This window comes from Xiphophorus couchianus, chromosome 22, assembly GCF_001444195.1.
Source record: "Xiphophorus couchianus chromosome 22, X_couchianus-1.0, whole genome shotgun sequence".
NCBI lineage: Eukaryota > Metazoa > Chordata > Actinopteri > Cyprinodontiformes > Poeciliidae > Xiphophorus > Xiphophorus couchianus.
In genome coordinates, this window is record NC_040249.1 from 16,677,924 (window position 1) to 16,701,430 (window position 23,507).

The following is a 23,507-nucleotide window of genomic DNA, read 5'->3' on the forward strand; positions in this document are numbered from 1 at the left end:
TAAACCCCCATATCACCGAAATTCTTCAGCTTCACAAGACTTGGAAGCTTCCTTGGACCATTTCCTCTGACAACTGATCCTCCTGGTCAAGGCCACTGTAAATCATATTGGAGAGATTATGTTCCTCATGACAACTGATTCATTTTCTTCAGCAGTGAATTCACTCAAGGAAAAACTCAACAAATGTCAAGTGAGTTTTCATAGTATGGTGTGTAGACAATAAGTTACTGTATCAGTCATGGAAGCATGGAAAGTTTTCCATGCTTCCATGACTGAAAGTTTTCCATGCTTCCCCTGGGCCAAATTCCTGCTGTTTCTATGCATAATAGATACTAGAGATGGAACTCCTTTTCTCCAGTTTAGGAGAATCTTATTAGCAATGCTTATTTCAGCATTTAGAGCTGCATTTATAATGAATTACAAGGTTTAAGATCGTAAGTCTGCGCTGTGAGGGATTCCTGCTGCTTTTCGACTATCATTTCTACTGACTTTTTACGCTTTACTTATTTGGTTCCCTTTAGGTGCAATTATACAGCTAGGAGGAGGATCCATACTGCGGTTTAACCACCCAGCTAAAGCTTCACAACTGAAAGAGAAACAGCAGGTACAGTCGGTACCCAAAAGAAACATTGCTGTGTCATCTGCATTGTCTAATCTTAATTTCTACAAAGCAAGTCAGCATCCTGTGCTCTATTGCCATGACTAAAAGCTGAAAGCCTGCAACCTGCAGTGAATATTGACACTGTAAACTCTGTATATCCATCAGTATAGTTTTGTCATCTTATTTCCTTGTAGTGATTTGTTTTAATCATTACTGTTTAACATCACAATTGCAAAATCATGCTATTGTGGAACTGATTTTGCATATTATAAAAAAGTACAGATGTTTTCTATAAAAGGACCCAGGTGCAGAAGACTCAAAAGCCGTTTTTACTCCTCCAATCTTTCAATTATATCGAGGTGTTGTAGGATTGAATTGGTGCAGCAGAATTAAACAGTTTAATATAATTTCCTCACCTGCAGCTCCTTATCAACACAGAACAGTACATTTTTAAGAAACTTTATAAGTGTTTATTTTTCAGCATTCATTTCCACAAAACAGAGGAGTTTGACTTTGTAAGAAAGGAAAATGACATTGCTTGAAATGAATCACTACAGAGCATGGGTCGGTATGAGTTTTGCAGAGTATAATGGCCTAGAGTAAAAAGGCAATAGTTTCACTGTATTGATGCAATAATTTAAAAGGAAAGGCATATAGCATAATATGACTGCTTCCATACAAAACAGTAATTATATTCCTATTGCTCCTAAAAGGACTGACACAAAATACTGAATTTATGCATTTTTTTTATACATGTACCTCTGTACGTTGCAGTAGTTTTCAGGTGCTGAAAGCTGTAGTATGCAACTTAAAAAAACCCCATTAAACCTTGCTATGTCATGATGGTATGAGATATGATTTGAAGAAAAAAATTTAGCTCCTCTGCAACACTACCAGCTGCAGCGGAGCAGAGCGAGGGGAAGGGAATGAGCAGTGAATACGCAGGCATGATTGTGCTAGTAGGATCTTTATTTTGCTTCTCGTGGTTCCAGTCAATTGTTGGTATTTAACATTTGCTCTAAATAGATTTGCAAGAGTTCAATAATTACTCTTTAAGATTATCTTAAACACCCAAGCTGTCATATTTTAGTAATCTTTTCTGTAACCAAAGGTTTTTCTGAATTTTGACCAATTCTAATCATGTTACTGTCTAAATGTGGGAAAAGCACATGACCAAAAAAATAATTTATATTAACAGGTGTAGAGGGGCTTAAACTATATTTTTTGACATTTTTCTAAATGTTCGTTATTTCAGCTACATTCTTCTGTGAAACTGTCAGGAATACTGATGATATACAGTATATACCAAAAGCAAGGCATTGTATAATTTAAATCCACCATAGACAGTTGTCAGTCATTTCAAACTCTGAGACAGGTTTTTATTCTAGTTGTTTCTCTCTCTTTTATCTGCAGAGCGGGCTGCTGTCTTCCTCTTCCCGGTCTTTCACTGACTTGTCCAAATCTGCAGAGAATCTATCCAAAGTGAAGCTGCAAAACTCTGGGTAAAACATGCAGTATGCTGGCATCTTGTAAAATTCTCCTCACTCTTTCCTTCTCAGTCTGCACAATACCTACTCACAGAGCACAATTCGTCAGGTATGTGGATCAAATCAAAGCCATAAATCAAGGTGGTATTATTGTAAGAGGAGAGAACATGCAAAAAGTATTTGTTCAGTGCTCCATGCTGAGTGGGAATCAACCAAGTTCCAATCGTTCCTGGGTTTTTTTTTTTTTTTTTTAAGTGAACAGCCAAATGTGACCTTTCCAGAATTGCCTCTTCATTCAAATCTCTAACAAGGTCCCAAGATACAGTATTTATACTTTTGACTATTATAAAATCTCGCTAGTAGTTGGCAGGACCTAAAGTAAAATAGTGGACGACAAACAACTGACCTACCAAAATGCCTTGGAGATATTCCTTTCTTCACCATTAATAAAGTATTTACTCTGAACTTTGTTACTCTGAACAATTTTACTCTGAACTTTGTGTAGAATAGTTGAATGGGTTGCTACTGGTGTGGCTCGCCATATAAACTGTTCTGTAAAGGAGCAGTGCCTTTAAAAAAAACAAAAAAAAAAACTACTTGACTAGAGCTGAAACAAATCATTTGTCTAGCTATCTGGAGAGGACTTCAGATGGTCAGAACATTCTGATCTGAGCCAGTGTTTTTTAACATAAGCTGCTAACTCTCTATGATTGCTTGGTAAGGGTGGGATTGATTCATTGGCAGAAACCCAAAATTGGATCATAGATTAGCATGATTTTCATTGGTGGGCATGCTAATTAGCCTGTGCATTTGTGGCAGGCTCCATTGCAGAGAGTAATTTTCAAGTTGTATAAAAATGTTTATAAAAGTTTCATACTGCAGCTTTGAAGGTGAAATTACTTCTGTCAAGAGTCATTGTTTATACCTGAGACCACAAGTTTTAAGATATTTTGTAGTTCAACTTTACTTCAAAAACGTATCAGAAAGTTGGATAGTAAATTAAAGTTCTATATTAAATTGTTTGTAAAACCAGAAGTGCCTGAAGTTTATCAAGCATACTTATTTACAGTTTAGATCTTAATATTTCAAGACCAATGCAAATCATGCTGGATATTGGTTCTTCCTGAAGTGGTGTCTTCAGAAAAAATCTCAGGCCTCTGTTGTCCAATTCTTGTACTTTCTGCAGAAAGTAATTTTGTTTTCTATGCTTTTCTAGGACAGAAGTGGTTTTCTGTCCTCCTTTACATCAGACATGCATTCTAAGACCTCTGTCCTACAATGAGTTAAGAAATATCTTGTATACCTGCTACCATCTTCAAGCAAGCTCTGCAGTTGTGGCAACCCATTTGTTCATTTCCTTTGGAATTGTTATTGAAGTTGTAGATGTGAAATTGTTGATTTGGATATGCTTTGAAAGAAGTGGTCTTTCTTGGATTTCCTTTGTGGTAACAATAGTTGACTGAAGAAAGCTTTCAGGGACTGGTTCCTTTTAAAAGCAGTCATTCTGTTTGCAGATTTTTATGAATTTTCATTGTCATTACATTAAGTGTGTTAACTTTGCATTTTGTCTGACTCTTAATAGCATCTTAGACCCTGAAGAAATGGACAAACTTCATTGCGCTATTTTTATGGTTGCAACAATGACATTCAGCAGTTTAAATCTTTTCATCACCTTGGATTGTGGTTAATGTTTAAGGATTGTTTGTTCTCACATCTCCCGTTTATATTCTTGATAATAAAATAATAAATCAGAAATAAAATGACTGAGACAGATAAAAGCGCTGTAAAAATGTGACCCAAACCTTTTTAATGTGTGATTAATTTGTCACACCATAGCAGTTGTGAAATGGCGTGTCAAGGTTCAAATATCTGGAGATGCAAATTTGAATTTGGCATATCTTTTTGCTGTAAAAGGTCATCTTTGTACATAATTAGTTCTTAGTTCTAAAAATATCAGAATAATTGAGCGTCCAGACTGTCCCTTGAGCTTTAGTAAAAACTGTCAAAAACACATTTTATCAGAGTTCGAGTTGACTGTTATTTCTACACACTATACCAGCCACACGTCTGAGGCATTCTGTGACATCTTTATGCCCTGCCACGGCCTTGGCATTGTGTGACAGTTCATTGATCTGTCACTGTCTCAGTGTTCGCTGAATTAGTGTCCACAATCCAATTCTCCCATCAGTGATTCACCACTGCCTGAGGTAGCGAGCAATTTGAGACACCTCCCCTTGTCTCTCTTGATCTGCTAGGCCTGATGTTTTACAGCACATGGGGAAGTTTGACGTGTAATTTCCTTCACACTGTAGAAACCCTACAAAAAAGTTAACCTTCTGCTGGTGTGATTAATATAGCTTTCACTTTGACACCTGCAGCTCTCTGAGATCTACTGCTCTTTGATTTAGGTGTGAAATGGTTAATTTACACATTGTTACTACAAGGCTGTTGTAGTGCTATCCAAAAGTATTCATACCTTTCTAACTGCTTTTATCATGGCAATGTATTTTATTTGGATTTTATACATTGGACCAGCACAAAGTGCTGCATGTTATTGAAGTGAGGTGGGAGGGAGAAATCTCGATGCATTTCTGTTCATACCAAACCGAAGGTGGTTCTATAAAGAGTCATTACTTTATAGAACCACCTTTCCATGCTGTTACAGCTGCAAAAATCTACCGGCATTGCAATTCTAGTGACTGAAATCCCCTCGTTTTATTTCAGGGTGTCAGAGGAAAGGTAGCTGACAACAATTTTTTTTTACATTAAATTGTAATGTGTTGAACCTGTTCTTCCTTCAATTTCCCAATTAGGCTGTACTTTGTGTTAGTCTTGTATCAAATCCCAGTATGTTAGTGGTAATGTCTGGGGAAAAATTTCAATGGGTGTGAATACTTAAATCATTGTATTTATATTGATGAAGGAAGTCAACCCATTTATAGCAGATTGAGGATGTTTAACAGCTCAGCATCAGCACTTTTGGCTCAGCTTTTCAATTTGAAAAATATGATATAATCTTAAAGAAAGGAGTATTCCAGTGGTGATGTCAATTTGTACTGAGCATGCAACATTCAATTTTAAACTATTGCACTTATTTACTTTTCCTTCTCTAGCCTCCAACATCTATTTAGGCTCTCAAGACTAGCTGTGAGCTCAGATATATATTCTATTCTTGTTCCACTTCTTGCCTCACTTGGCATAAACTCCCTTGCAGCAAGGGCAGAATTGATCTCAATAATCTTGGAAATGACCCTCAGCAGTAAGAGCAAATTTGAATTCAAACGCCGGCTGTGGATATGTTGCACTCTGGGAGCGACACAAGATATCAATGAACTGACCCGCAGATGCTCAAGGAAAGTGCTCCTTTGCAACAAAAGCAGCCTGATGAGTATTGACCACATCACTTGAATTCCTGATATCCCTCAGTTGAAGATTAAGCAGAAATTCAGCATAGATTTACACACCTTATTATGCTTTTAAGGCTGACTGACATAATCAAAACCTCAAGTATTTGGTCAAAAATCTTAAACACCTTAAGCAGCTCTACAAAAAAAATATTCATTTTTAATTCATATAATTTAATTCCTTTTGTCAGTTTAAAGCAAAATTCTGTTTAGTAAAGTAGTGGTTTTTCTTTTGTAATGAATTGGTAAAATTACCAGACATGTATTTACATCCTGTTGGCTAATACCCAATAATGGACCAAATGTTGCAAATGACCCAAATTTAAATTGTCTACATACTTGGGAGAAGTTATATTTATTGCACAAAAATCAATTTAAATGAAAGTAATGCCAGTGATGTTGCTTGGTAGGAGGCGGCAAAAACTTTCGTCCAGTATACGGTAAAATGTTACAACAGATGAGTTTTTGGTCTAGAAGAAACAGGTTATCAGATTTATGCAGAGATCTTAGGGTAGAATAATAGACTCTTGGACGTTTCACAATGTTCAGGAATGTTTACAAGAGGAGTTTTAAACTCTAGGATCTGCAATTTTTTGATCTGTAACATGGACACACCTAAATCAAAGGACAGATTGTGTATGAAGAGGTCATTCAGAGTCCTGCTAATGATGTGATTCAGGTTTGGCTTGTAGTGTTGACATTAAAGCTTTACGCTCACCTTGACAGATGGCAAAGTACAAAAATGTCTAAATTTCCTGCAATATTTGAACTAATGTGAAGATAATCTTTAGAACAATTTTTATTTATGCCAAAAAAGTTGGAAATGATTTCTTGCCATGCATCTAAAAGTGCACAAAATTCAGGGCTTGGTCCATCCCTCAATTTGTAAGTCAAGACTTGCTTGAGGGAAACCAACAACAATTTGTAGTGTCTGATAGTGGACACTACAAATGCTTCTTTGTAGTGATGTATCTTTGTATGTACAAAGATGCATCTTTAAGACGGATCCTCGTGCTGAGAGTGACGTGAGGCTAGCTAGGGATGTGTAACGGTGCCTATTTGGAAAGTGTGCATTCCAGTCTACATTCTTTCTGGATTGTGTGCACCGATCAGTATTTTATTTTGTATTCAGATAAATCTCTCAAATGAGTCTTTGGAACACTCACATAGGCTGTTGTGTTCTAAAAGTCCACTTTGGTTCTCTGTAGGTGAGGTATATAGGAAATTGGTCACTTTTAAAATGCCTGGTGCTGATTAGCCTTCTAAGTGAGACCAACTGCAAAACCTTTGGATAACTCAAACTGTAACTTGTTCTTTAAATAAAGCTGGCATTACATTCAGGGTGATTAAGAGAAATTTTGTAGCAGAGTTGAAAGTTCATTCTACATTTTCTGGTCTTGTATGTCACTGCTGTGACTTTTTGAGATTTAGGCTTTTAAATGGTTGTGCTTGGCTTTCATCTTTTTTGGGTTGGCTGTAAGCTCATCTTCCTGAATCAACTATTATGGAAATTTATTAAATGAGACAGAGGCATACACTACAGATATATTAACTTTTTCAACCCCACTGAATTTTGAAAGGGAGATTCTGATTAAAAAAAGAAACAGTTGAGCAATGGCTGCCTAACCAGATGCAACTGTAGCATCCAGATAAAAGTGAAGCCAGCTGGGGGAAAAATGTTCTGTGATGCTGTCAGGGAATGAGTAGTTGTTGCACTGTTGGACCTGAAGGGAAAACACTGCAAACCTTTGCATCTAAGCCTCAGAATTTGGACATTTAAAACACTTCCTTTCTCTGCGAGATGATAAGCATCGATGCGTACAGGGCATCCTCCGAGCTGATCCTTAGGATTTGCAAAAATCCTTTAATCGTTACTAGAACGTGAACTGTGTCCCGCTTGTTGATGCTGCCAATGCTTTACTTCTGCTGCTTTCACACTTTGGCAATCTGCTGATACACACACAAAGCCCTGCTAAAGCTGTGGTTTACTGTCAAAAATCATTCTGGGCTATATACTTGGTTCCTGCCCCCTCCCTCTGGAGTTCTTCGCATTGTATGTAAATCCTCAAATCATCATGCACAGATTCTATTTAATTTCATAGCTAGTAGAGTGTCTCTAATCTCATCCGGCCATTTGGGTGTTTGCTTTTCAAATCTAATGAATATTTTTTTGTTTGTGTGGTGGTGATGAGGGTTATTGGTGCTTTCTTTTTCCAACTGTTCTCTGGTGTCAACACTACATCAAATAATTAAATTTGCTCTTAAACAAAGAGCATAGCAACATAAGAATGGGACTTCAGAAGTATAATGCTCTCATCTAATCAGAATGTAGTTTTAAGTCCTGTGAAAGAATGTAAAATGTATTTCTCTTATTTGATCTTGACTGCAGTCAGATGGATGTGCTGGGTCTCAAAAGCAAGTCCAAAGACCTGAGAATTTGCCTTGGATCTACTCCAACAAAGATCCAAATTACAGTATGTATTTGTTTTTTTTTTATTTTAAACAAACTGCACTCTAGGTAAAGTTATTGTAAGGAATGGGCTAATCAAAGTACAGCAAAGTTTAAATCGTTGTTTTTAAAACTAGTGCATTTTAAATTAACCTGAAAATCCACCCTTTATGTATATTTAAGTGAAGATGTTTGTTTTAGGGACTTGCCATGAAATAAGTAGTGACTAGTTGTGGGTTGGTTACTGGTTTCAAGTTATAGCGAGATATGAAAAAGTCACTGTTTAAAAACACAAACATTTGCACACATTTAAAATTACTAGTTCTGCAAGTTTAGGCAAGTCCCCAAAGCAAAAATAAATAAATAAATAAAATAAGCCCTATGTGCAAAATGTCCTCATGGACAGTGGCAGAGGAAGCAACAGATCAAACATGATGGCTCCTACAGGAGCACCATCCATCACTATTTGCTAAATTTAAGATAAAGTTCTTGAAATTGGAAAAACTGCACCTAGCATCTGGCAATAGTGAAGCAAATATCAATGTTACTGTGACATTGTACTGATCACAACTTGTCTGCAGGAGTGTTTTTGAGTTTTGTGTATTTAAGTGGGAGACGAAATGTCTTCATATTTTTACTTAAGCATCTTTTTAGCGGAACTTGCATTTTCTATATACTTGTTCATATTTGATCAAGTGATCTGTTTGTGTGCATACAATTTTATCTTTCACAATAAAAACCCCATGATAAACTGCATCAGTAGACTGTCGTGCAGTATAATTTAATTTGTGTTGTGTCTCCTTATGCTTAATGGGATAAATATTGGACCTCCTTATAAATTTAAAAAATAATGCAGCTGTTTGTAATTTCTCTTAAATGATGAACTGAATTTTTTAGAAGGCTAATTTAGCCCAAGGATATTTGAATTCACAACCTTCAGCAACGGTCCTTAGACTAGACTGCTGATGAATTAATTTCAGTCACTAAATATTTAGATGGTTAAATTAGCTTAGCCAGCCTAATATAAGTTTTGTTGTACTTGTGTTGGTCTATATAAATTGCCTACTGATCTGCGTATCAGTGTATAGATGCGTGCATGTTTGTGTGAGAGTGGGTGAATGTGACTCTAGTGTAAAGCACTTTGAGGGGTCAAAATGACTGGAAAAGTGTTATACAAGTTCAGTCCATTTACCATTTATAATGAGCAGATTAGCAAATTTGTACTGATCAACCGAGACCATAGAAACTACAACAAAACTTTAATTATAATGGCTATAAAAAATAACCAGAAAATTTGATTTCAGTTACATATTTGAGTAAAAATAAACAGTTTACTCATTCATTGTACATTGAGAATCTCATACTGCCAATGCGTAGTTATTAAAGGTATAAGAATTGGCTCTAAAAGTGAATCTCCATTACTGGTGTTTTAGTTTAATTTGTCTTGGCAAAACTGAGTTTCAAAGGCTTGCCCATCTCCATCAAGGCCCAATGCAGATTTATGAGCCATGAAGCACTTTCTCCCATTGCTTGTTATGCACATATTCAGACCCTTCTACATGTTCCTGTAGGGCTTTAAAGGAAATTATGGTTTGTTAAGGCACAGTGAGTGCACACAAGTGTTTCTGTTTTTATAAATGTACCGTGTAATTCCTCACTTCATTTCCCCTCATTTTGTCTTTGTGCATCCAAATGTAATTGAATGCATAAATAAAAGTTAGCTTCCAAAGTGAACTGAATTAAATCGGTTTCTTCTCAGCAGGGCCAGAAATTTGTAATCATTTACATAAATCAGGGTTTTTGTTTTTGTTATCTTTAAGAGTTTAATTTCCTTTTAATTTCTCCTTTCTATCCTCACTACATAAACTAGGCCAATCCTGAAAGAGACCCCGTCCCTCGAACAGTTTTCCAGTCGGGCAGAGATGCACTTCAGGGTCAAGGAAGCATCTGGGATGGCCAGGAGCAGGAGAGGGACTTGTGTCATAAATCAGGGCCAGGACTCGTGTCTGAGAGCCCGCAGAGGACGTCTTGGAGTGGAGCTGGTATTGCAAGTTGTGGGACAGAGGAAGTTTCATCAGGGGATGGCAGCCTCCAACAGACATGTGTCCTGGGCCCCGGTGATGGATGTGGCATGAAGCCAGAAGGGAATGCTAATGAGATCCAAGGTGTCAACGCAGACTCCTATAAGGGGAGACCCAGCTCTGGTGGGAACTCATTAGGCAGCATGTCCCACCTGCAAAGTAGTGGAGGAAGAAGCTCCTTTTTGGTCCTCCCACAGACCAGCACTTATTCTCAGTTCAACAGAAAACCACTTAGTAGGCAGGTGGCCTGCTGTCCACTCAAAGACGCTGCTTTCCAGCACCAGCAGAGTTGTGGTGAGATGGAGGAAGCTGGAAGTTTGAAGGAGATCAAAGGAGTTGCAGAAGTTAGAAAATTAGGGCTAGGCTCTTTGTTTAGAAAAGTGTCCTGTATTGTTCGTGATGCACACAGACTACTTTGGAGATCTCCTGCACTTTTGCACCAGCTGACAACTGCAAAATTACAACCTGTTGGTGCCTGCTTGTCTAGCCATGTTCTGTCTATAATGAAGGACAGCCATATCTTCATGGTTGGAGGGAGCTTTGCTTTTTCGCTTATCAATAAGAGTCCCATTTTCACTGTTGTGAAAGCTCTGCCCCTCATACAGTACATCCAAATGAATACATCTCATCCCCTTCAGCCCAAAGAGACAGCTCTTATGATTCAGGACTTCAATAATTCCAACAACACACAACCCTCAACCCTGACACTAAGACAAAGCGTGACAGAAAAAGTGGAAGGTGATGTGCTGGAAGTGTCTAGGGATTTCTGCAAGAGAGATTTGCAGTCACCAGAAAAGCAAGATGGGAATAATTTTCAAATAAAACAAGCTGAAGTTATTTCAGAGCCTTTGATGCCGAAAAAAAGAAGCCCCCTGTCTTACAACAATGGTTGCAAGACGGATGTTATCCAAGCAACTGAAGATGTAGATCAGGCAGAAACTGTTGATTGCATTCAGACATTGATAACATTTCCTAATCCACTTCTGAAGCTACAGACTCTGCCACTGGGAGATCTGATGGGTGTTGTACAGTCAGTCTCTTGTTCAGTGCCTTCCTCCCAGAGGATCATAGCACTTCACTGGTTGAACGTAGCCAAATGTAGCCAACCTGATCCAAAGCCTGGCCTCTTGATTGTGACAAAAATGGATCTCTACACACTGACTGCCAACTCTGAGGCTCTGGTCTTGTTCCATCACCTCCCTTTGTTGCAGCTGAGGGATGTATTGATAGGCTTTGCTGGCCAAAGTTTACGTTTAATAGGCACTACAGAGGAAAGCATCCTGGGTGTTTATACCTACAGCCAGAAGCAAACCAAAGAGCTGTGCTGGGCCATACTAAGTGCTGTCTGTTCTGGGGACAGCAGGCTCCATCAGTACCAATTGCTTCATGACAACTTGATGGAATTGTCCCTAGACTGTAAGGTCTATGTACCCGACATGCAGCTGGACTCTGGTTTAAGGCTTTACTGTCGATTTCAGAAAAGTCTCATTGATCTGCTTTATCTTATTCATTGTAATATTGATCAAGCGACAGTCGCTCTTGGAGAGTTGCAGCTATTGATGTACACCAGTGTGGCTGTGCACCTGAGTTGCCACATTCATAGTGAACAAATGGCCCAGTTCTTTCTCACAGATACCCATTTTGGTCTGGCAAAGGAGGATGTTGTGTTTCCAAAAGCAATATTTTCTCAGTTTGATGTCTTAGCTCTTTGTCGTTGCTCAGATGTGCGCTGTGTACTGATGCACGATGAAGACAGCGGCGGATCTGTCATGGTGGATGTAATTGTTGCAAAAGCAAGGGCCAAAGGCCACCCTGAAAGCATGATGAAGCTAGATACCCTGTCTGAACATCCTTTCAATTCATCTCCGCACACAGAAGTGTGGAAATTAACTTTCAGTTGCTCCACAGAGGCCACCTGCCTGATTAATCACTTGTCAAATGTCTGATCAAGGACTAAACAGTCTGTAATGAACAGCCCAGCTTGAAAACTCTCACTGGGAGCAGTGGCAAAAAGTGCATTTTAACCAGACACTTTAAAGGATGACTTCTCTATTAAATGACAGTGCTTTAATTTTTGTCATATTGTCACATGCCTTTTTCACTCTGAATTTTATCTTTAAAACACCCAATATTTTTTATAATCTTCACTGGTCTGTTTGGTTTAGTTATGCTTTAGATAATTAAGGCTTCACATTTTGGTATTGAGAATTAAACATCTAACAGGTAATTTGTATTTTTTATTTTTTTTTACTAAAATTGAAATTATTAATGTTCTGCTACTGCATTGTTTAAAGTTTTGAATATTTGAAATAAAAGTTAAACCTATTTCTGCTCTATTTTGTTTACTTTTGTATCAGAAATAAGCTCTTGGTTCAGCTTTTAACTTGTAAAATGAAGAAAATTGAGTCAGTTTTCTCAGATGTCTCATCTACTCGGTCAGGCTTTGCTTCTACATCTGGCACATTATCAGAAGCAGGTAGTCAAAGGTTTATGTTTTTTTTTGTTTTTTAAGCTTCCTCTTTAGTCCCCTATCACAAATCTGTAATCTACTCATAATACAGAACTCATCTCCGTTGATACAGTAGACAGTCTTTTTATGTTATGACTTATTATACAGTTATGTCAGATGTGCACAAACATCCATTTAATATTTGGTTAACTTTATTTTAGAAAGCCATGCTTTGAACACCCATTTTGTAGTAATCAAGCTTCTGGTATAATTTTGACTGAACATTTCAGACTTTAATCAGAAATTAATTTCTGTTCTGACATGTACCTAATTGACTTAATTTGCAGAGGATGTTCTATCTTGGCATCAGCAAAAAAGCACATCAATCTGAATTTTTTTTTTACTGAATGTCTACTTGTCAATGACAACACCCAGGTGCTTGTAACATGCAGTAGACCCAGTTTATTCTGCTCTTTTCCTTGACTTGCTGACCCCCTTAAATATTGTAAATTGCAGGAGCAATGCAGTGCAATCAGCCCTCTTGTCTCTGCTGCTCAAGCATGAAGGATGCAGATCTGGCCTTGAATCAGAAAAAAAATCACATATTGCTGCAGTACAATCTGAGCAGGGATGAAAAAAAAGATGTGAAATCGTTTCCCAATTTCCCCTGGATATTATGTAAGCATTCTTGCCATCTGTGTGTAAAATGTGTGAAAACCAAGAAGATGAGCAACTTTTATAAATTGTACAATTAGGGGAAAAAATTTAATGGATAACATTTGGAGTAGCGTGATTGTCTGATGTGCCTGCATGGGGTTGGCACAGTTCTGGTTAGTTCACCACATCAATTATTTTGAGATTTTAATGATTCCTTTTTTTTTTTTTTTGGCAGAAGTGATTATACAACTGCTTGCAGTAATGGATGTAAAAGCAGGTATTGTATTTAATGTGTTTGCTGTTGATCTACAATGTTAAGTTGTTAATTTTAAGGTGGCTGAATTCAGAAACTTGATTTGTGTGTTACTAAAAATAGAAAGAAGCCTTTGTTGGACACAGTTTTGTTAAAGGAAGTTCTTACACCAGATAATGAAGCATCACCACTGTCCGGTCTTCAATCTTTAAATCATTACTGTGTGACCTCCCACTGAGCTTCCAGCTCTAATGCGCTTCATCATTGATGCCACATAACTGGATAATTTGTTTACCTCCTCCTTCAGAAGCATCTGAACGTGAGCTGGTCACATGTGTCGTTGCTTAACTGCTGATGGGGTAAATCTTTAAACTGACTGGGATCATTCTGCCGCTTTGTGGTATAGCTTCAATTAATGGTTCACTTATGTTTTCTCGATGTTCTGAAATTAGGCTTAGAGCTTACTTTGGTGGATAAATTGGTCCAGAGCTTGGTTGTAATCTATTTGAAAATTGGTTTCTTATTGATAAACGAAACCCTACCATGTTTTCTGTAGTTTCATTTGCTTCAAGAAACATCTGAGTGGTTTCAAATCAAACAAGGAGCATTACAAATCTTTCAGAAATGCTGGAGAACTATGAAAATAAGTAAGCAAATTGCATTCAAATGGGAGTCGCATTTTAATAAATATAGTATGAACATTTTCTTGTAAAACAGCACATTTAGTTGCTACTCTAAAAGATCGCTGTTTCTGAAGTTTCCCGTCTAACTATCTCATCAGTCATGTTAAACTAGATATAGAAGGCAATTGTTTGCAGTCTCTGTTTATGGCTTTGGGTGTGTTGCCGTTTAGATTGACAATGCACGAAAACATACAAGCAGTCAAAATGAGAACTAAAAGAAACATAATATCACAGCAAAGATTTGAAGCACACTGGATAAAGCAAAGACCCACTGCAATGTAAAATGATGCCTTTTAGTGTTACATTATTTAAGTTCTACAAATTGTTTTACAGTGTCCTTGTTATAAATGCATATAAATGTAATTCTAATATAGCAAAAATCATCATAAACCTTTATGTTTAAAAGTATGGTATTTGAAAAGTTTGTTTTGTTTCCTTTCTCTGAACATTGAACGGCCCGACACTGGACAAGATTATTTGAACGTCTCCTGCTTGAAGGATGGGGAACTGTTTCCTTTTATCCATCCTTTGGGCTCTTTGGAGAAATCTAATGACTGATGGGAATTTGGAGCACAATTTTGAGGAGCATCAGGCTGCATTCACACAGCAGGTCTTGATGCTCAATCCAATATTTTTATTTATTCATTTTTTGTCTTTGCATGGTAACTCACTAATGCAACCTCAATCTGACTTTGGTGTGAGTGGTTTATGACAGAAACCAGAATGAGGACAAACTCTTCAATGGCTCTGTTTAAATGTCATGGTACACACAAGCACTGCTGTGCTGATTAACTATTTGTATCTTGGAGGAAATGGATGATTATATTTTTCCACTCACTGCAAAAAAATACAAACTTCTGATCGTTTGAATATGACCTTATAACACTTTTCAGATTGATTATACACAATCAGAAGCTCTTTAAATTTATTGCTGATGTCTTTCCACCCTAACATTGATTGTGTTGACATGCTTTAGGCCTGAAGATCAGAGGAAATCATCACCCAGCTATTTGCTGCTTGGCATCAAGTGTGTGGTTTTCCCTTCATCTCTGTATAAAAAATGATGGATCTGTATCTATTGTTCATGTTACATTTGAGGTTTGTTTTCAATCATTGTAAAACTTCATAAATACATCTTTATGTCCTGATATCTCAGAATGTGCTTGAATGTGAAAGCACATTCTGTTTTCCTAGGACTGCATACATTTTTAGCTTTTTTAAAAAAATCTAACTTGCAGGATGAACTCGTAGCATTTATGAGTCAAGCATCAAAGACAGTCTTGCAAGGTCTAGGGTTAAGTGAACATTTTAGCTCCTACATGTCAAATAAATGTCTGTAAATGTATAGCTTTATAATTGTGGGTTTGCTCTGCTTCACATTTTTACTACAGTAAAGTTGTTTCAATTCCAGCTTAGTAAATCTCTTTATTGCATTTATTTCTACTAATACAGTACTGGCATTGTCAGTTTATCAGCTCATTTTACCTTTTAAAGAAGCTGCTAGCAGCATTTTTTATATTTTTGTTTTTCAACGTGTTGTTGATGTGCTTGCTGTTCGATTTTGACAAAAGGCTTTTGCTTTTGTATGGCTTTTTTGCACATCTTCTGCTGCTTCACTTATCTGCATAACGCTAGAAGTCAGCAGTGCCATGTATTAATTGTTTATCATGCCACGTAACTTTTCATAGGAAGAGATTATCTGTTCGAAACCATTAATTAGTAACTAACAGGCATGAATAAACATATGAAGCACCTGTGGACGGACTCTGCATATGAAGTGCTTCGTCTTGAATTGGATGGACCTATGCAATCAAATAAACTTTCATTTTGTTGTATCGTTTTGCTTCCAAAATGGCAAAATAGATTAAAAGTTGAGGATCAAGGCAGTTTTTATCATAATGCATCATGTTATGAGCACAGGTACAACTCAGGACCTTGGCTAACACTTAGTTTCTCAACTCTGTCTGCTGTTTGCCTTCACACATGTTCGATACGTCTTTTAAGTTTAATCTGTTCTTCCACAACATCAGATTAAAAGTCTGCATCTGCACTTGTTTCTGCCACTTTAATGAGTAAACTTGTCTCTTGTTCCATTTACTATCTACAGGTTTTTAGTGTAAATTTAGCTTCATTATCTTCTAGCAGAAATCATGATTATGCTCACATTCAACATTTCTACAAGTAATATATTTTTATACTTCTATTTGTTCCTCCAACTGCTTTGCTGTTGGAAGTAATTTACAAGTCTCCATTCTTCTGTTCCTCAGTTGAAAATGCAAGCTTAAGCAAATTTATTTGCACCCTGGCACAGATGTATAAAAAACACAAAAATGTTTGTTGGAGCAAAATTTTGCACTAAAAATTAAACCCAACCTTTAATTTGAGAACCTTTTATTTAGTCGAGTGGGAGTATTATTGACACAATTTCCTGTAATTTGTAAAAAAAAATCTTGTAACTTTCAGAAGAGAGCATAGAGAACCCAGGAATTTGCATCAACAATGTGCAAAGAATTTTTTTTTTCCTCCAACTGAATACATTTTCATTTTTCTGTTTCTCAGTGTGAGATTATGGTACTGCAATTAAAATAAAAATATAAAAATGTGTTTTTCAACACTTTTTTATCAGGGGTGCTCAGTCTGACCTTTTGGTGGTGATGTAGAAAGTTTTTTGGATTGTTTTTTTTTTTCTTCCACAAAGGTCATAACCTCTTGATTAGTAAGACAATCCCCAGGACTTGCCAGCCTGCTAAATCTTTGTGAAAATCTTTCTCAGTCAACTGCTACTTTAATTGGTTTTTCCAGCAATTCTACAGGCAATTCTATCCAAAACTACGTCTTGGTGTTCTAAAGCTGAGCTTCCAATGGTATTATTAGTTGGTGTTTCTTAATCAGCCTGAATTACAAACTGAGGAAACAGATACCTAAAAACCCTATCTTCTTTTAGCCTCATCCTTCTTTGAGGGCATCAGTAATTTTAGTTTCAGCCGGCTCCGATGGGCTTTAGGAGGAGCCTGTAGCTGCTGATTGTTTGAAGAGTCTGAGCTTTATAGAATTAAAGCACCTTGCCTTCTCTAATGAAGTCTGTGAACAGACCAAAGCTCTGTAAGCTAATTAAGGAGAAAGACCTTGCTAAAAGTTGCTTCTGAGCTTCTCAAGTTTTTGGTTCTGTTATTTAAATGCATTTCTTTTAAACAGCCAGGAAATGTTTGATTTTCATCCTCTACTTTTTCACTGAAACTAACACTAACCAGATCGGGTAGGGGAAAATGAGACATTATATAGAATGTTATGTGACAGACCAACACCACACCATTGGTTATTGTGAAGTTGAAAGAGGATTAAGGTTTACATTTTTTATATATTAAAATGGAAACAACACAAACCCTGAGCGCAACTTCCTCTCTAAGGAAATGAAAACAAAAATTAAGTGGTATATGATTTTCACAATTGTACGCCATCTCTTATTTTTGACAAAAGACCACAAGCCATTTCTTTCTCCATTTTTGTTTTGGTTGTGTTTACCCAGAATGCCTTGTGCTGGAATCCACTACCTGCTTTTGGAGCGGTCGCCTGTCCTCTTGGCATTCAAGTCTGCATTCAAACTGCACCAGAGTTCACTTCAACTGAACCAAGACCAAGGTTTTTAGGTGGACCAAAGTTCGCTTTTCTGGTCCGCAGTACAGCTTGATTGGGCTTTCACACCTTACCAAATTCTCCAGTTTGATTAAAGCAGACTAAGCTGGGCCGATGTGAACGTATGCTAGAAAGATGTGGTTTAATCACCAGTGTTCTCCAACAAACCTCTGAGGCCTTCAAAAAAACCCAGCAGTGAATGATCTCCTGCATGGCTGTAGTGTCAGCATCTGTCAGTACATTCAGGGTTAAACAAAGATTGGGTAGTTTATGCAAAGCAATGTTTTTTTTTTCTTTTTTTGACTTGTTAAATAAAATAAAGCCACATCATTACTCCCCTCTTAATGCTTTCAAAGCCACTTTTGAAGTTCAATTCCGACTGAGTGGAGGCCATTAAGTTGTCCAATATGAGCACCCCTACGTGTTTAAATTCATTTTGCTCAATAGCAGTACAACATAATTAACGTCATCCACATACTCTGGTATAATGAGAGCTAACGTTTGCCAGCAATGGCAGGTGTTATCCAGGCCTGTGATGGAATGTGTTTTGGGGGAGCGACTCTCAGAAGGGACAGACACAATGGCAGTCTGAATGTCAATGGTTTCTTTTTTACTTATGTGCAAGTTTCTGTCTGCAGGCCAGAAAAAAGAGATCTCTTTGTCCCCCACAGGATTAAGAAATTGTTGGTGTCAGTTTTTAAATTGGACTCTATTTATGCGAGGTCCAATTCTGGACCTCACATGAGCTCCATTAGCATTTGCAGGAACTGCGAGACGTTTACCACCATGGATTGTGACAGATTTCACAAGCTCAGTTTTAGTGTTGCCTTGGGGGGGCGGTAGGGTGGGCAGTACTCACCATCTGTTGATTGTGACTGTACCCAACACTTTCATAAGTAGCTGGCTTTCTGCAGTAACCAATAGTCCATTAACAGAGCTGGTGTATGCAAAAATTTAATTTGCAAGTTAAATACACTGGTCATTGAGAAACAAAGATGCCTGGGGGAAGGGGTTGGCAAAGTTGTGACTTTTCTTCATGAAGTTAGGTTTTAAGTTTTTATTGGCAGAGTATTTTTAATTTTGGGCAATGTATTAAGTTTTTACTCATTGCATAGTTCCGGTTGGAATTTTGTGTCCACTCATGCTTACTGAACTAATAGCACTTTGGATTTTTTGTGATGATGCTTTTAGCCTATTTTCAAGTGAATAGGTACATTCAACATGTAGCTTTTATGAGGTGGGTGCAAAAGTTTTCCATTTTGACTTTTCTCTAATCAACACAGGATAGAAATTATACATTGACCGAAATGTATGCATAGTCTTAATACTTAGATAAATGTCTCTTTACCAGTTTCAGTTTCACCACACTTTTTTTTTTGAGACATCAACAAGTTTCTCATTTTCTGAAATAGTTAATTTTAAAAAGCTGAACTGTTTGTCACAGATTTAACATTTTTGGCTTAGTCCATATAGTTATTGCAATAATTTTTCAATTTTATCAATCTAGGCTTTAATTTTAAGTAAAGTTGAAGGACTTGAAGATGTTGATCTGTCTTTGTTACTCCTCACACGAACCCTCAACATTATTCTTCTATCACTGCACTTAAGCGTTAGTATAGTGTTTTGATAGTTAATCCTGTCACAGTAAGCAATAAATCAATTAACTGCATGATAAATTAAAATGAGCTCCATAATTTCCATTTGCATGCTTGCTTGTTTGTTTCCTGTCTCTTGTTTTATCACACTGAATGACAAAAGCCTTCACGCTTTGTATCAGTTTTGTCGGGCTCTTCCTCTTCTCTTTTCCTTAGCTGAAGGAGGAGTGAACTCTGCCATCAGGTACTTGAACTCTTGTGTCAGGTACTTGGCAGGCACATAGTCTCCTACAGTATAACACGAGAGTCCTGCTAGGAGTAGCAAATGAGATACTGAGTGTTTCTCTTGCATTAGCATTGCATGTTTTCATGTTCATTTGCACTTTTTGTTTATGAAGCCTGAAATGGCAGTTTTTCCTGTTTTTTCTGTCTGTTCCTGTCGATGATAATTTTTTGGAGGGAAGTTTTGTTTAAGAGACTTCATATTCAATTTTATTCATTGTTTTGGTCGTGCAGAGGTTTTATTTTAATTTAATTTGTGGTTTTTGGTTGTTTTTTCTTCTTTTTTTTTTACCCCTCCAGGGGGTCTTTTGTGGGCTCTAGTGTCCCTTATATGATAGTAGGCTAACAGGAAACGGGGAAGGAGAAGGAGGAAGACATGCGGCAAATGTCGTCGGGTCTGGGAGTTGAACCCGCGACGGCCGCGTCGAGGACTCAAGGCCTCCAAATACGGGTCGCGCTAACCACTACGCCACCACGGCACGCCCTGTTTTTGGTTGTTTTGCTTAATTATTTTGGATATTTAAAGTCTTCCAGTTCCAGTGTCAAGTATTTATTAGAAATCACAGATTTATTGATCTTTGAGAGGATGTACTTGCATTATTATGCCATTATCATTATGTTAGTTGAAAATGGTCTCAAAATGAATATCACAAATGTTTCTGAAACAATTTATTGTCAAGCATAAATTAATATGACGGGCTAGCTATGGTCTTCATTGTTTATTCTGAACATCCCTGTTTCAGAGCAGAGCTTTGGGTCCTAATTGGTGCACTCCGTCTATGTTGAACTAGCTTCACTGTGGACAAAATACATTTCTGAAGGGCCAGTAAACCAACAGAAACATCTTAGCTAAAAAATTAAACAATTTCTCTGCAACTTGCAGGTCTGGGTGAAAAGCTCCGTCAAGGCAGAGACAACACATGAGTTTTATACCAAAGATAAAGAATTCACAACAAAGGGTGAGACAGTCTGGTTCTGATGCAGCTGTAGAAAACAACTTCCAACCTTCTACATGTAACCCAAATAGTTCTTCTGGTGAGAGTTCACAATCATTCATATAACATGACTAGCAGATGTGACCTTTATGTAATTTTCCATCACAGAGACCAAATAATCTTTAATGATAAGATGAATTCTTGATTTATGCATATTACGCTATCATATTTTTTTATTTTTAACCCCTTCAGGGGGTCTTTTGTGGGCTCTAGTGTCCCTTGTATGATAGTAGGCTGACAGGAAACGGGGAAGGAGAGGGGAGAAGACGTGCGGCAAATGTCGTCGGGTCCGGGAGTCGAACCCGCTACGGCCGCGTCGAGGACTCAAGGCCTCCAAATACGGGTCGCGCTAACCCCTACGCCACCACGGCACGCCCATGCTATCATATTTTTAAGCACAATTTCATATATTAAACCTATTTTTGTGTAATTATTGGCCTGAGTTTTAGTGTTTTGATTGATGTATGTGAGAAGGTTCTGTATCATTTCAGTCCTGTGGATTGGATAAAATCCACAATAACTTAAAATGTGCAATTCACACTTTTAAAAATCCCTGAAGTTGTATGTTGCACAGTCATTCCATACTAGGTGAAAAATACAAGTATTCATAAAACTACTTCAGTGTAGCTAAACTCTTTTATTTTAAGATAATTTAAATACACATACTAAAGATGACAAGATTAGAGTAAAAGATACAAAACTGAGATCATTTAAAACATAAATTTTGACTTGGTGAATATTAACTTTTCTATTGCTCAAGACTTCTAGTTTGTTGTTATAAAAACTGACAGCAACAGATTGCTTCAGTGACACTCTGCTAATTATGTTTCAGCTTAATTTTCCTTTGTGGCCTATTTCTATGTAGCTCCTTTAACCATTAAATTAAATTAGAAATGTGGCAACTACCACCTTGACAAAGCAGGTCTTTTTTATTCAAGTTGGTGGCATTGAAGTCTGAGAGTTAAAATATTTCTGATTATGCCTGGATGAAAAGGAAAGTGCTGTGGAGTCCGTCACACACAAGAGTGATCATGATCTGTTAAATTTGATAAATAAAAGTGCTGGAATTTTTAATATTTTCCATTAGGGCTACACAGAAAAGCTTTTCTCTTATTCCACCAAAGCATGTCATGGAGTTGAGACTTCTTTTTCTGTGAGAAACATGCTTTGATTCAGTTATCTAAATGAACATGTCCTTGGCAGCTTGGCATAAACCAACTGAGAGATTAGTGAGTGATAAGTACGCTTGACAGTCCGGAAGCATTGCTGTTTTCATATGCGCCTCATGTTGATATCTTCCATTTAGGAAGATGGCACATGACTCTTGGAGCAGCAGCTGGGTTTCAGCGTCTCGCTTCATTATGAATCAAATGATCATGCCGTTGCCGTGTTAATGCTGATTCAGTCGGGACTGAAGTCACTGGAGCGCTGTTGAGTTAAATCAGTAAATTGTCCAGAAGAATATTCCGAATTGTCCCTTCTTTCACTTTCATCTGAAGCCTCATATTTTCCAGTTCACATCTGATGGCATAAAATGTGGAGAAACGGCCGCACTGTGTGCCCAGTCAGGTGAACATGCAGCAGATGCACAGACTTTAATGGCTTATAATCGTTTATCACTTAGAGGATGGGTTATTTGAGCCCCATATCGGTTTTATAGTTTCCAAATAATCGCTGATGAATATGATGGCATCTAAAAACAAGCTAAGATGCAGCTATGTAGAACATGGCATGAGTGAACAATCACAACAGTGTTAGATATCATCAAAGGAGAAGCATGCTGTTTCACATTGGCTGGATTGCTGGTTTAAATTTCAGTTGGTGTTTTGGTTTGCTCTTTTTCTGTCGGACCAAAATTCGATTCAGAATCTGTGGAAAGAATTTAAAAAATAGCTGTTCAGACACTCTTCATGCAGCCTGAATGGGCACAACAATCTATTTTATAAAGGGCTAGATACAAATACATACCACACTTTTTCAAAACATTTTATAGGTTTTATTTGTTGTTTTCATCTATCACATAAAATCCTAATGAAATACACTGACGTTTGTGGTTGTAATCTCAAAAAACACAAATAAGTCTAAGAGATATACAGATTACATTTTAAATTAGTAGCCTATATATTTGTTTTGACAATAGTTTAGAAATGATGCAATGCATATTAATGAAATGTAAATGAATGAGATTGTAGCCAAGTGGCTAATTTTCTGTCTGGTCCCTCATGATTTGTTAATAATTGTACGATTATTAACTAAAGACTTACAAATGGCTTGAATGCACTGTGCCTCAGCTTCCTGCTTTGGTGAGATAAAAACAAAGCATTACTGATCTGTGGGGAAGAAAAGAGGGTCATCAAATAATCAGTCGGCGAATGGCAACAGCATTGATAAATCACTGCTCATAAAGGCTTGTAATTGAAACAAATGATAACGGCACATGTTAACAATGGAGATGAGTAAGCTACTTACAGTGCCAACAGAAATGGGTTATGGGATAATGAATCACAAAAGCGGATCCTATGCTTTTCATGCAGCACCTTCCCTCCAATGACGAACAGGTAAATTATTAGACATTCTGTACCCAAACAATCTCCAGTTATAATTGATGGTAATGGTATTGATCATTCACCCTATCAGAGCTGTGCTGATTTGATTCAGCATTGTCATTCATTGAAGCTTCAGACCATCACCTTACACTGCAACGAATTATCGCTATCTGAAACAATCATTTGCACTCGGTGTAGCTGGCACCAGCAGACGAGGTGCTATGGCGATGATGAGCGCTATCACCACAGCTTTCTCCTCTGGGGCTCGACAAACATGATATTTATGACAAGTCCCACTCCCTGACAAACCGGACAAGGCTGTTTTCCAAACCTGCCTCATTTTAGTTTTATGGGAAGTGGGGAGAGCGGGTGACAGAAGGAGTCGATCCAGA

The 23,507-nt window shown here is 37.4% G+C and overlaps 1 protein-coding gene across 3 annotated transcripts in view; it reads left to right on the forward strand.

Moving 5' to 3' along the window:
• Positions 1-16,089, forward strand: part of kif16bb (kinesin family member 16Bb) — a 33,978-nt gene extending 17,889 nt beyond the window's left edge. The window contains exons 16-19 of one of the 3 annotated variants that reach the window (XM_028007419.1): positions 522-604; positions 2,015-2,103; positions 7,882-7,966; positions 15,041-16,089. In XM_028007419.1, coding sequence (XP_027863220.1) covers positions 522-604; positions 2,015-2,103; positions 7,882-7,966; positions 15,041-15,046 — 263 coding nt within the window. In that variant the 3' untranslated portion in view covers positions 15,047-16,089. Of the gene's footprint in view, positions 1-521; positions 605-2,014; positions 2,104-7,881; positions 7,967-9,811; positions 12,317-15,040 lie in introns of those variants that run through there. The other 2 variants (XM_028007418.1, XM_028007421.1) reach the window with 2 other exon arrangements.
• The last annotated feature ends 7,418 nt before the right edge of the window (positions 16,090-23,507 follow it).